The following is an 11,703-nucleotide window of genomic DNA, read 5'->3' as shown; positions in this document are numbered from 1 at the left end:
GAAAATTAAAAGTCTAATGGGTAAACAGTAAATTGAGAAAACATGAGTAAATTAATGTCTAATAACTAACCTGAAGAAATTCCATACCCCCGATGAATGATTTCAAGACTTGCAACGAAGGCAATCACCGTCTGTGTGTAAAATTGACCCTATTTGGAAAAAAATCTAGTGCGTCTGCATCCGCGCAAATCTCAGCACCACGTTCAAGACATGCGTGGACTTCTAATCGCATTTTTTTAAAAAAGGTTACATGTACGTGGCACATAGCCTCTACACATACACTTTGCTTAATTCAAAAGTTTTTTTAAATTAAATGTTGGACTATATAATTTGTGGGTTGACCCGGTCGATGCAGTAGTGCAAAACGTAGGCGATTCTTAAACGAGCAATTGGCGCACAAAATCCATCATACGTACATAATTTGCGAACCAGGATTTGGGCCGGGAAATATCACGAGGCCCATTCTATTCCCTACCGCAAAGTCTGAAAAAAAACCCTATCGTTGGCTTCTATAGGAAGAGAAAGAATTGGGTTTGATGTAATGATAAATTTTATTTTAAAATATTTTGTTCAATCTCTCCATCAAAATCATTTTTTTCCCCATTTTTTCTCTTCTTCTTCTCCTTCATTCCACCATCATTAGATCCATCAGACACAATCGCTCAATAACAATTCTTTTTTTTCAAACACCACAATCTCCAGTTCGTCTCACTCTCCATGGAGATCCACATCGTCACCCAAAAATAATATGATAATTAGTGAGCTAACATGAGTTGTTAATCTGAGTCATTTATGGATCATACATAACATGAGTTGTATGTTAGCAACGCAAGGATAATATGATACTTAACCAGCTAACATGAGTTATTAATCTGATCATTTACGGAACATACATAATATGAGTTAGATGTTAGCACGGTTATACTTCCAATTATCTGGATAATTTTTAAGTTAGTATCATTATAAATTGATTATCTAGATACTATACATGTTAGCTGGTATTTAGTTTTATATTTATCGGCTATTTGATCAGCTGATGGTTGTTATTTTGCATTGAAACTAGATTTAAAATATAGTTATGTATGATTTATATTAGTGACTAATCGACTTGTATATGGTATGAATTGTTGTATGTACAAATTGATGTGTTCGACTAAACATAAAGTTTAACTCTCTAATCAATTACAACACATGATAAAAATTTACATGTTCGGCTAAGCATAAAATTAACTCTCTAGCAAATCACAACACATGATAAAACTTTGCATGATCGGCTAATATATTGGTTGTTCGGATAAGTCATGAGCATAATATGTTAACTTTTAGATTAACTCAAACGTAAAAATCAGAGATTAAAAATATTATCAGTCTGAACACGATTTTGGCAAACATTACATAAAGTGACCTCATCACCATCACCATCACCATCCACGATCTCTGCCACCGTCAGCCCCATAATCCTGACCTTGTTCTTCGCCGCCAGTTCCACAACCATTAGCTCTGATCTCTTCTTTTCCAATCACATAAAAGACCTTGCTTTTTCAAAGTTTTTAGCATACGTAACAAAAAGAAAACAAAAGTATTATCAAACGAAGAAATTAACAGAGAACCCACAAAGCTTTGATTTTTTTAGGTAGTTAAAATTAACAAGAAAGAGAGCTTACATATATATTTCCTTATGCTCACAGGAAATATCAAGATTCGGGAAAAGAAGAAGCACATAAGAAGAACTAAGCCAAAGTTTTTACCAAACAAACGAAAACTCAGGATCATCAGAACTAAATCCAGAAATTAAGATTTGGACGATAACACTGATTATTTTTACTTGCTTTTCTTTTGGTTTGAGAGAGAGAGAAAAAGTGACGGGAAATTGAAAAAATGAAAAAATGAAAGAGCAATTGATAGGATAACAGTGGTATTATTGAAAGTACACAGTAACAATTCCAGATTTGCAAATTACTTAATTATTGGTGTACTAGGTGTTTTGCCCGCAATGCGGACTTAAACATTTTCATAATTTTTGAAAAGTTATTTGTACACTATATTCATAATTTTAGTAAAATTTTTATTTGATTAATATTTAATTATATAATTTATATTTTTAAGTTTTTACTAAAATAGTTCTTCAGATAACAATACAATATATATAAATATATATAAATTATTTTTTAATTATATTTTTAGATTTTGGTTAATACAATATTCTATTTTTAATTATATAATTAAAATTTTTATTTGATTAATATTTAGTTATATAATTCATGATTTTAACTTTTTACTAAAATATTTTTCAGATAGCAATATATTTTCAGATTTTGGATAATTCTTACTATTATTAATTTTAATCAATTATCTAATTAAATAAATTAAAATTTTATTTTTATTTTTAATTTAATTATACATTTTATTCATTAAGGGTATAAACAATATTAATCAGTCTAACTTTTAACGTGAGAGCTCGATTCCAAAAATCATAATTTTTTAAAAGTTCTTTGTACACTATATTCATAATTTTAGTAAAAAATTTATTTGATTAATATTTAATTATATAATTTATGTTTTTAAGTTCTTACTAAAATAGTTTTTCAGATAACAATGCAATATATATATATATATATATAGAAATTATCTTTTTTTAATTATATTTTTAGATTTTGGTTAATTCAATATTCAATTTTTAATTATATAATTAAGAATTTTATTTGATTAATATTTAGTTATATAATTCATGTTTTTAACTTTTTACTAAAATACTTTTTCAGATAACAATACAATATATACATAAATTATCTCTTTTTAAAATTATATTTTCAGATTTTGGATAATTCTTACTATTATTAATTTTAATCAATTATCTAATCAAATAAATTAAAATTTCGTTTTTATTTTTTAGTTTAGTTATACATTTTATTCATTAAGGGTATAAACGATATTAACCACTCTTATGGCTTTTAACATGAGACCTCGATTCCAAAAATCATAATTTTTGAAAAGTTCTTTGTACACTATATTCATAATTTTGGTACAAATTTATTTGATTAATATTTAGTTATATAATTTATGTTTTTAAGTTTTTACAAAAATATTTTTTCAGATAACAATACAATATATATATAGAAATTATCTTTTTTTAATTATATTTTTAGATTTTGGTTAATTCAATATTCTATTTTTAATTATATAATTAAGAATTTTATTTGATTAATATTTAGTTATATAATTCATGTTTTTAACTTTTTACTAAAGACTTTTTCATATAACAATACAATATATACATAAATTATCTCTTTTTAAAATTATATTTTCAGATTTTGGATAATTCTTACTATTATTAATTTTAATCATTTATCTAATAAATAAATTCAAATTTTCATTTCAGATTTTGGATAATTTTTACTATTATTAATTTTAATCATTTATCTAATAAATAAATTTAAATTTCATTTTTATTTTTTAATTTAGTTATACATTTTATTCATTAAGGGTATAAACGATATTAACCATTCTAACTTTTAACGTGAGAGCTCGATTCCAAAAACTTACTTCGTAAATAATAGTATAGATATAGACTGCAAATACTTGGGCTGAGGCCATTTTATTTTAATTTAATGAGTATGTGTTAAGAAAAATAGAGTGCAAATACTCTTCTCAAAAGCCCATATAGCAAGCTCAGGTAATGCGTTTTCTTGCATAAAATTGAATTAATCCATTTTCTTTATAAACCATTTAAAAAGTTATAACCTCAAGTTTGTATTAATTAAAATTATTCTTGCTTAAGTGCTACTTAATTAAGATATCAATTTAGCTTACGCTGCAGCATAAGAATCAATTGAAAATTAATTAGTCTAAAATGCAATTGCTTGGAAAAATTTTATTAATCCAAACATAAATTTATATGATATGATAAACTTAATACTCAGCGATCTCATTAAATTAATACTCGGCGATTTCATTAAATGAGAAGTTTTTTAAATGGGTCAAGGTGATTTATATTGTGATCAAACATAATAATATTTTTTTTTAAAGTGTAAGATATACTCTTAGTCCATATTACTTGGACATCAATTTAAATAAAAGTTTATTATATATTATGGCCTAAGTATTGCATGCTTTTGCTATAAAACAGAAAGTAATGATTTTTAAATGTTTTTTTTATTATTAGCAAAGAGACGCTTTGATAAAAAAAGAATAGCAAAGAAACGTACCTATTCATAAAAAAATTGTTAATAAAAGAAAAAAAGAAGAATATTGTTCGGTTCTCAGTCCTTCCTGGCCTACAAAAATTTATATAAAGAGTAATACATAAATTAAGTTGTTTTGTTATTACCATACAAACTTATATATCAAATATTTTTCCTTGCAACACAACTCTTTAAAACTTAAATTATGAAATTTATATTGAAGATTAGGAAAAAGATTTGGCATCTGCCTAATTAGTTTATGTAGTCTAGAAAAACATTAATAATGATCTTTCATAGTAATTAATGATATATATCATATTAACCTAACTTTCATCCTATACAAAGTATCAGTCGCAAACAAATAATACTATCATATTTCTATATTTGGGCCTTAAGTATAATAATTGTCGGGCTGCAATATTTTATGTTGTCTTAATATAAGCTTAATCCAATTTGTAATTGTCTATTTAATATTTTAATTTTCCATCTTATGTTGTCAAAAAGAAAGTAAAAATCTGATATTCTGAAAATTAATGTAACTTCAGAATAAAAAATATATAAGTTTTATTTACTGATAAGTTAGTAAAAAAAATATTCAAATGTATGGGCCCAACATATAGATAATCAAATAAACAATCAAAAGTTGTGTTCATATAAAAACAATTTGATCATATATAAATCTTAAATTTGACAATACAATATGTTTAATTAGAAAAGAACTACTTATTTCGGATTATATATAATTGAGGTCGCTTAAATGTTATTTTTAATTTCAATTGAGGCGAAGGAGGATGAATCGTAAACTGCCGGTATTATTATCGTTAGAAGACAATAAAAATCCTAAATTTTGAACCAAATTTTTTTGATACACAATTTTTGAATCAAGCTCTTTTGGTAAGTTTAGATTAATTGTTTTTATACCAGGTTTTTTAAATAAATAAGAAATTTTTCCACCAAGTTAATGCTTCAATCGAATTTTTAAGATTGGTACAAAATTTTGAAGAAGTTATATATGGTAAGTTTAATTTACGATAATAATAATATATTTTGTCACAAAGTCTATGATTTCGACCATTGAAAACAAATTGTCAAATATGTTTGTGGTAGTTATTGAAAACTTACATAAATATTGGTTCAATGTATCACGCTAAAATACGGTTTCTAGATAATAAATATTAATTATATAAACTTTCCAAAAAATATGAAAACCTATCTATGCCTAATATATATATATATATATGTATACGGTTGAGTTTTTTCTTAGAAATACCATCAATTTTTTTCAAAACTTTTAATTATGATTATAAGAGTAACAATGATATCACATTTTAATTGTTTGATTTGGGCTTTTTATACTTTTTCTATGTGTACTAAATATTTATAATTAGTTAATTATTCTATATTGAGAAAAACATAAATACCAAATACATGTTGACCACAAGAACACATGTATTCAGAAATCATCAGAATTTGCAATATGCAATATGTAAACATAAAATTTTTAATAAATATTTCACCATTCGCAAGGCAGAAGTCTTATCGTGGTATCAATATATAAGCCAATGACCCATCAATGAGTATGTGTTAAAAAAAAATAGAGTGCAAATATATGTTACAATACTAAAATTCCACCAAACATTATAGCCACATCATTTGTTTTGCCAGACAAGCTAACGCCAAAAAAAAAAAAAAATCTCTACACCCTAATTGGCTATGCGTTTTGATATATGGGCTTTCAGTTTTGTATAAACAATAATAATTTTTGTTATAAAAACTTAATTTTGTATGTTCAAAATGTATAAGTAAATGTCAGTTGACGTTTTTCTGCAGACATGTTAGTCATCCTTGTCATCATCTTCATCGTAGCTGAACGGTAATGGAATTGACTTGAAAGCTCGGTACTTCCCCACATTATTCAAATGCTCATTCTCTAGCCTGATTAAAATGAACCAAAGAAAAACAAATTTAAATTTCCAATAACAAAGGTAGAAAATTGTTAAAAGAAGAAGTAAGTGTGAAGTAGTAACCTGAAAAAATTCCATATCCCACGGCGAATAATCTCAAGACAGGCCACAACCATAAGCACAGTTTGAGTGTGAAGAAAGTTAATTTCAAAATCCAATACCGTTTGCAGCCATGCAAATCTCAACACAACGTTCAAAATCTGCAAACATAAATTTAAAGATTCAGTTGTGGAAAATTGAGATATCACATAATCGAACACATACTTTTTTAAAGATGATTAAATGTTTTTGATCGCTCACGTACCATTGCAATGAAGTATACTCTCTTGTGTGGGACGAGAAGTTTATCTCGAAGCCATCTGTTTTTGGATGTTCTATTCAGAAGTCCCCAGTCATAGACAAAGTCCCAGTATGTACAGAAAACAGCAGCAAGGACTGAGGCAGAACCAGCTAATACTTTGAGAATAAACTTATGATTCTTGTTCTTGTCAAAACCATAAGCTGTTCTTAAACAAACCGCTAATATTGTTAAAAAGTATTTGACTCCGTTGTATCCTTGCTCTAGACTTCTTTCCTCAAACATTCGGCGTATGCACTAAACCAATAAAATCTATCAATTGCTGGAACAATGTTGATTATATCTTTGTGTTAATGAAACTTTATGTACCTGAAGGAGGCGAGATAGATACGGTATTACAGCAACAACGTATATGAAAATGTTGTATACTTCTGAGCGTCCACAAGTGTTTTGTCTTTGTTTGAAGTCTCCCCATCCATAGTGGCATATGTAAAACTGGATGCTTCGAAGAGCTTGTACTTGGCTAGTTAATTGATCTCCTAAGAAGAAATCAGGCAACGTTACCTGTATTTAGAAGGTATAAGTAACGATATGATATTATTATTAACATCAATAAGCTGTTGGAGTTTATGTTTCACCTTGTAAAGAGGAGCAGCAAGGAAGTGAAACAAACACGTGAGGAAGAAGAAGCGACTTGAGCGGTAGAGAATGTTTAACGGCAAGACTAAAACTAAAAGCATAGCCTAAAACAAACATCATATATAGTTAGTATCATCATTAAAAGCTGATATTTTGGATTTACGGACTTACACCAAGAAGGAAAAGAGGAAGAAGTTCGGTTAGTGCTTGGTAACTTTTGGTTCTAGGGTCTGCTTGCATGTCAAGATTACCAAGAACACAAAGCAATGCAAAAGCTCCAATGCTAAATCCCACAAACAGAACTTGTCTGTAATCAAGTTCAGTTCCTTGCTTGAACCCAAATATGAAGGCATAATTTACTCTATAACGCTTCCAATAGTATATATCAATAGCATACATAATCATGTGAAGCACAATGAACCCAAACAAGCTGCAAGAAAAAACAACAAGAACCGTCTAAAACACAAGTTCCAACTTGTAAAGCAATTTTTTGAAGAGGTAAAGTAGTTTTTGACCTATAAAGAGGAAACACACTATTCATGTAATCTTTGTAGCCTTCCTCTTGAAAGATATTCCTGGCGCGTATGATGGCTACAAGAGCTACTATAAGAGAAAACATGCATCCAGCAGAGAAACCTGAAACCAAAATTTCCTCATAAACACAAAAAACATTGAAAAAAACATAGAAGGAGCAGAGGATAGTAATGTTGAATATATGATTCTACCAGTGAAGAATGTGAGTCGATGTCTCTCTCTTTTCATTAGAGGTCTCAAAATTTTCATTCCTTTTCGTCTGTTACCGTTTGCGAAATGCTTTATGAATGTAGCTTCAACACGCTGTATCAGTTTCATTAGCTGCGATATAAGAGAAGCGAGAGAAGGAAGATCAATACCAATTATAAAAACAAAGGACAAACTCTAGTTTGGATAGAATTCAAAAGCTTACCTCATCTGAGCTTCCGAGATACGAATTGTCAACCATTTTCATGTAAGGCTTCGAAGCGTTTCTTGAAGTTATCTGGTACGTCAAACACATTTTAGTCTCCAGAACATATTCTTTTGTAAGAAACCTTAAAATATAGAATGCCTTTAGTCAAAAAAGAAAAAAGAAAAGAAACCTTATTATAAAATATCTCTATTATGACCAATCCTAACCTTATCATACTTCTTCAAAATCTTGGAGAACGCCAACACATTCAGAAAGCTGCATATATATTTTTGATTCCAGTGAATATATAAAAAAATTCAACATATTCATTCATGCACACGTAAAATTCCAACCTGTAGCTCTTGAGGAGACGAAGCTTTTGGTAAAACTGGACGAAAGCGACTTTGAGCTTCTCTTCCACTTCCTTCAGATTACGCCTAGTGAATTTGATCTCCTCATGGTTCGAGGAATGGATAACGCCTTTAATGGTGGACCTAGGCGTTTCCTTAGTGTTGTTGATCTTTATGTGGTCTAGAACCTCGATAGGGGCTGGCCTCCCAGCTGCCGCTTTGCTCAAGCTGCTCCTTCTCTCGTCACCGTGATCTTCATCTTCTTCGGGTTGATCAGCTGTGCGGGATCCGCCTCCTTCATGTATCGGCTCCATGCGAGCTTTAGCTTCAATAACGTGAGAGAGATATAATATAATCCATATCGGTTTACGTTGTGACCGAAATAAATCGGTTTAATCATATCAAATTTAAACCAACTTTGCTTTTTGGTTAATTTATATGAATTTTACTTTAACGCCTTTAGATTTAAAGGGTGCAAAAGTTTCAGAATGAGTTTCAAATATGTGTAATTAAGTACTGATAAATATGAAAATTGTGTAGTTTTAAATCCAAATATATCTTATAATTAGCCGCACTCTTGCATGGATGTTTGTTTTTATTTTAAAATATATATATGTATATTGTATAAATGGTAATATAATTTTTTTAAAATTTACACTATTAAATAATTGTTAACATGACACTTCTAATATTTTATATGATTGATTTTATTTTGTCTTTTGAACCATCAATTATATCATCAACATTTTTAAAATATGATTTATGCATCCGCATGGATCTATTTTTATTTTTATGGATCAAAATTTTAATGTATGATAAAAAAATTATATATATTTTTAAAATTTGGTGTTGTATATTTTATATTCTTCAACATTGATCATATTGAGTTTTTATAGGGTTATTATTTATATGACAATATAAATAAAATAATATATTACATATATTAATTTATATTTTATTTATATATTATATAAATGATTCTTTATGTGTTTTTACTTTTTAGTTATTACTAATAAAATATAACTACATAACTTTAAAACAGTAATGTGTTCTAAATTTAGTAAATGGATATCGAAATTGATTTAAGTGGTTGTTTGTCATTTTTATTAATTACTTAATCAATATAGCATTAATTGTTTTTATCATGTTAGTAAATAGTTATTTTAATTTTATATTTTTACATTAATTGTTTTAAAAATCAATTTAGAGGTGTTTTATGGTTGTTTTAATTGATAGAGGTTACTTTATAAGTGTACTTCTATTTTAATAAAATAGATATTCTGATTTAGTTGATTAATTAATTCTTTGTTGAACTTGTTTAACTGGAAACTGAATTTATAATTTTATGACTTTAATTTTTGTTTATTTTTTGTCAAAGAAAATTGTATGTTTTGCGACCGATTCCTACGTTCTAAGATGTTATTAGAGATGAATCTAAATGTTATATGATTATATAGATTTTTTTTTGTCTTTAGTTCACACTGATTTTGCCGCGTTCAAAGAAATATTTATAAAAGATAAATCTAAATGTTTTATGATTACTATTTCGTCTTTAGTTCAACTCAGACTTTGCCTCGTTCAAATTAATATTAAGTAATGATTGATATTACTTTATAAAACTATATTCGTTATTTCAAGAATCATACAAAAATTACTCCGTGATGGAATAAAAATTAACTGCATTTAAATGATTTTACCAGTTCGAGTTTTAGAGGGCGTAGAAGCAGCAATCGCAGCCGTGGAAGTAGCAACATTGGAGGCCAAGCGAGTCATCTCCACCGTCCGTTCTTCCCATCCCCACCCAATAGGATTCTCAACCTTAACTCGGAATGCAATTAGAGCATCCATTTGCTTATTAAGCATAATCGCATCATTCATTACTTCTTCTACTTTCTCTTTATAGAATTTCTCAATTCTATTAAACTCATCATCGAGTCGCCTGAAAAAGATCAATTCATATTCTCCTCCTTCCTCTGCCGTCATCAAGAACATAGTTTCTAATCCATTACTCGTTTTGTTGACGAGTATCGGTGCATTACCTGTTAAGAGTCTCAGATTGAAATTTCTTTAAAACCCTACAATAAATATATAAAAGACATGGGAAATGTAGATTCATTGTCAAAGAAACATTACCTTCTTCAATGTCAGTTTCTAGAGAAGGGTTGATTTGCCCCGAACTTTGTCTTTTCCTTCCTTGCGTTTGGACAAGGCCGCTAAAAGCTCGGTATAGAGTCATCTTGCGGCTAAGTCTTTTACCGGAAACGGCTTGATGTGGAGGAGTATGGGGAGGAGGGTTGGTTCTGAGTTTGAGTTTGATGATTTCTTTGAGAAGTTTTTTGAGATAATCGTAGCTCATGTAAGCTTGTTGCCACTCCGGTACCATTTGTGACGACAATTCTTTTCCGAACTTCATCTTTCTTGTCTGAAACCTTTCTTTGTTGTGTCTGAAAGCAATTAAAGAGGAAATGAATATGTATATACACCAAAAGTTGTTTTAATAAAATACATAATCGACCCTCGAACATGCCTAGATACTTGTCCTGCATTATCTGTCGCTTAATGGAAAGTCGCTGTCTTACACAAATATTTAAAATCAATGTTATGACTTATGAGTCACCGACACACCGCAAATTATATTAATTCATAGTATATAAATCAATCAATATCCGTCCCTTCCCATATTTATAGAAAGTCAAAGATAACCATTGTGGAGATGACGTGCGATACAAGGTCATGGTCAAGGAACCGACTTTCTCTTATCATATTCCGCAAAAAATAACTAGGGGTTTCACGTTTTACTCATTCCACCTTTTTGTAAGATATACATAGTGATATTTAAACCTGTCTTGTTTCCGTACTTATCGATCAGAACTTCTGAACTTGTTATGTACTCTTATAATTTAAAAAAAAAATCATTTTAAGTACTTTTACAAAGTATTTTTAGGTTTTTTTTTTTTTTTTTTTTGAAAATTAGGTATTTTTTTTTGTCTGGTGTATTTTTAGGTACTTTGTTTAGGAACTTTTTTAAAGTGCTTTATGATGTCGCCGACAAATTATTGTGGACTTCTCTTTACATTTTCGTTTTCTATGCTACAAGTACCAATCGTACAATTTTCTACGAAGAAGATTTCCAGTTGGCACTTTTTGTCCACTAGAGAAACACCAATCACATTCACACGTCCATATACGGGATAAATTACTTCCATTAGTTTTGTCATCAAAAGTTTTGTATTTCTTTTACTATCAGTTTTGTATTACACAGAGCCGGTCCTATAAGGAAGCGGAAGAAGCGGGTGCTTCCAGCCGCAAATAAATATTAAATTTAGCGGCCACATTTAACCAA

The 11,703-nt window shown here is 28.8% G+C and overlaps 1 protein-coding gene and 1 long non-coding RNA gene across 2 annotated transcripts; both read right to left on the bottom strand.

The window, feature by feature from the left end:
- Window positions 1-1,071: 1,071 nt before the first annotated feature.
- Window positions 1,072-1,954, bottom strand: LOC111198947. Its single transcript, XR_002653077.2, has 2 exons — window positions 1,665-1,954; window positions 1,072-1,532 (listed from the first exon to the last, which is right to left on the bottom strand). It is a non-coding gene; the product is annotated as an uncharacterized LOC111198947 (long non-coding RNA).
- Window positions 1,955-4,858: 2,904 nt separating this feature from the next.
- LOC106369312 (phosphate transporter PHO1 homolog 2-like) lies at window positions 4,859-11,266 on the bottom strand. The gene is made up of 13 exons (XM_048781260.1): window positions 10,494-11,266; window positions 10,058-10,399; window positions 8,364-8,685; window positions 8,238-8,286; window positions 8,029-8,100; window positions 7,808-7,937; window positions 7,598-7,718; window positions 7,254-7,512; window positions 7,082-7,186; window positions 6,813-7,007; window positions 6,450-6,740; window positions 6,209-6,345; window positions 4,859-6,116 (listed from the first exon to the last, which is right to left on the bottom strand). The coding sequence occupies exons 1-13, from the start codon at window positions 10,771-10,773 to the stop codon at window positions 6,017-6,019; spliced, it is 2,403 nt and encodes an 800-aa protein (XP_048637217.1). The 5' UTR covers window positions 10,774-11,266; the 3' UTR covers window positions 4,859-6,016.
- Window positions 11,267-11,703: the final 437 nt, after the last annotated feature.

The sequence above is a fragment of the Brassica napus genome, chromosome A6, assembly GCF_020379485.1.
Source record: "Brassica napus cultivar Da-Ae chromosome A6, Da-Ae, whole genome shotgun sequence".
Classification (NCBI taxonomy): Eukaryota; Viridiplantae; Streptophyta; class Magnoliopsida; order Brassicales; family Brassicaceae; genus Brassica; species Brassica napus.
Note: the sequence above shows the minus strand (reverse complement) of the source record. Positions and strands in the feature narration are given on the sequence as shown.

What these genes read in the sequence shown, in the direction of transcription:
- LOC106369312 (XM_048781260.1), bottom strand. Translation starts at nt 10,773, where the DNA reads ATGAAGTTCGGAAAAGAATTGTCGTCACAAATGGTACCGGAGTGGCAA. An exon ending in TTCCTCTTTTCCTTCTTGGT is followed by an intron (nt 7,187 to 7,253) that starts GTAAGTCCGTAA and finishes TGTTTGTTTTAG; the next exon opens with GCTATGCTTTTAGTTTTAGT. An exon ending in GGGATATGGAATTTTTTCAG is followed by an intron (nt 6,117 to 6,208) that starts GTTACTACTTCA and finishes CATTTTAATCAG; the next exon opens with GCTAGAGAATGAGCATTTGA.